Source organism: Diospyros lotus, chromosome 2 (genome assembly GCF_014633365.1).
Source record: "Diospyros lotus cultivar Yz01 chromosome 2, ASM1463336v1, whole genome shotgun sequence".
NCBI classification, from domain to species: domain Eukaryota; kingdom Viridiplantae; phylum Streptophyta; class Magnoliopsida; order Ericales; family Ebenaceae; genus Diospyros; species Diospyros lotus.
Window position 1 is genome coordinate 26,021,126 of NC_068339.1, and position 1,612 is coordinate 26,022,737.

General features: G+C 37.7%; 1 protein-coding gene across 1 annotated transcript; it reads left to right on the forward strand.

The window, feature by feature from the left end:
* Positions 1-613: 613 nt before the first annotated feature.
* On the forward strand, positions 614-1,188 carry LOC127795445 (uncharacterized). Its single transcript, XM_052327115.1, has one exon. The coding sequence runs from the start codon at positions 681-683 to the stop codon at positions 972-974; it is 294 nt and encodes a 97-aa protein (XP_052183075.1). The 5' UTR covers positions 614-680; the 3' UTR covers positions 975-1,188.
* Positions 1,189-1,612: the final 424 nt, after the last annotated feature.

A 1,612-nucleotide genomic window follows, 5' to 3' on the forward strand; every position in this document is an offset into this window, starting at 1 on the left:
TTAAATTTAAGTTAATTTGAATTTATTATAGTTTAATTGACATGATGAAGGGGTTTTACAAGCAAAAACTGCAAACCATAGGAAATAATGTAGTCATTTCTAACCACAAAGGATCTCTGTGCAAGCAACCTAAACAACAAGGGATCTGAGAGCAATTTACTCATTTTTATCACGTGGTTTGGCATCATTTGTGGGAATTTCATACTAATTTCGAGTTAGAAAGGAAGAACCCTTATTGATACAGGCGTCAATAATAAGTTGTTATTACCTCATATACAAAGAGATCAAATAAACATAGCATTTGGTTTTAAAGATATACAGTAAACACTATCTCATATACAATGCTCACATTTTTACCATAGCATTTGGTTTGAAGAAACAATCATAGTGCCTTGCCTTGGTCTCTTCATCACTTATCCCCACAAATCATTGTGGAGCAAGCATGCTTGCTTTTAAGTGTCCTTGGTGATCTGTCTTGATCATTACCAGCAACAAAGAAGGACGCTCCATCTTCTTCCCCATGGCAGCCTAGCTTGCAGCTACCACCAAAATATTATAATAATCGCTGCCACGACAGCTCGATCTGACCCGCATTTCAAACCATCACTGTCCCTATAAATATTGCTTCAAAGCAATCCCAGTTCTCACTCCTCTCTCAACACAGGCCTTTTGTCGAACGGATGGCGAACCTTGTGAGAAGGCCATATCTTTACTCAAAGATGGACAAGGAGGACCCGGAAGAGACGAGGCGCCGACGAGCTCAGTTCCTGATCTACAAGGTGCTGCAGCAAGCGGATTCTCGGAGGAAACAACCGCCATACGTGAAAGCCAGAATCTGCGTGTTGAAGATCAAGGTTGGGAAGAGACTGAAGAGGCTGAGGAAGAGAATGTTGCTTACTGTGTCGGCGGCTAAATCTAGCCTTTACAAACGGGTAGTCGGCCATTTGAAGACGTGGAAGTCGTTGGTCATTTGAAGCTATCGAGTGTTGCTTTTTCCATTTTTCCGGCGAGAGAATGACTCGTTCGCCGGTGACCAGCCCTTTTTATTCAACGTTTTCATGCAGCGGTTCCGTATTCATTTTTCTATAGCGAACAGAGCCCAAATTGAAAGAGCATAGGTTCTAAAATTTGAAATTAAAATCAATGCAATTTTTTTTTAATAAGATTTTAACTTTTTTTTATATTTATGCACTGTTACAAGCATCTCCCCTTATTCGACCTCACAATATCAGCAGGAAAGGTAAATCAAGAACTCAGAACATATCCCAACGAGCAAGAGACAATTCAGAGATAGAAATACGCTCTTACGAATTTTTGTGTGTCGACCCAAGTGACATAACTCAACTAAAATTTCACTCTTTCACCTCAAAGACACAATAGTGGTCCCAATAACTAAAAAGAGTTTTGGTGTAGTGGTGAAATTATTTGAGAAATTTGTTAGGGTTAAAGGTCATGTGATCAAATCTTATTAACATAATTAATTTAAAAAAAATTAATCACATGATTTATTATGAATTTTTAATTTTATTTTATTTTATTTTAAAAATCATTTTAACTTATGCCTAATTTACTTTGACATTGTCTTTACTGGCATTATAAGATGAGCTCACGC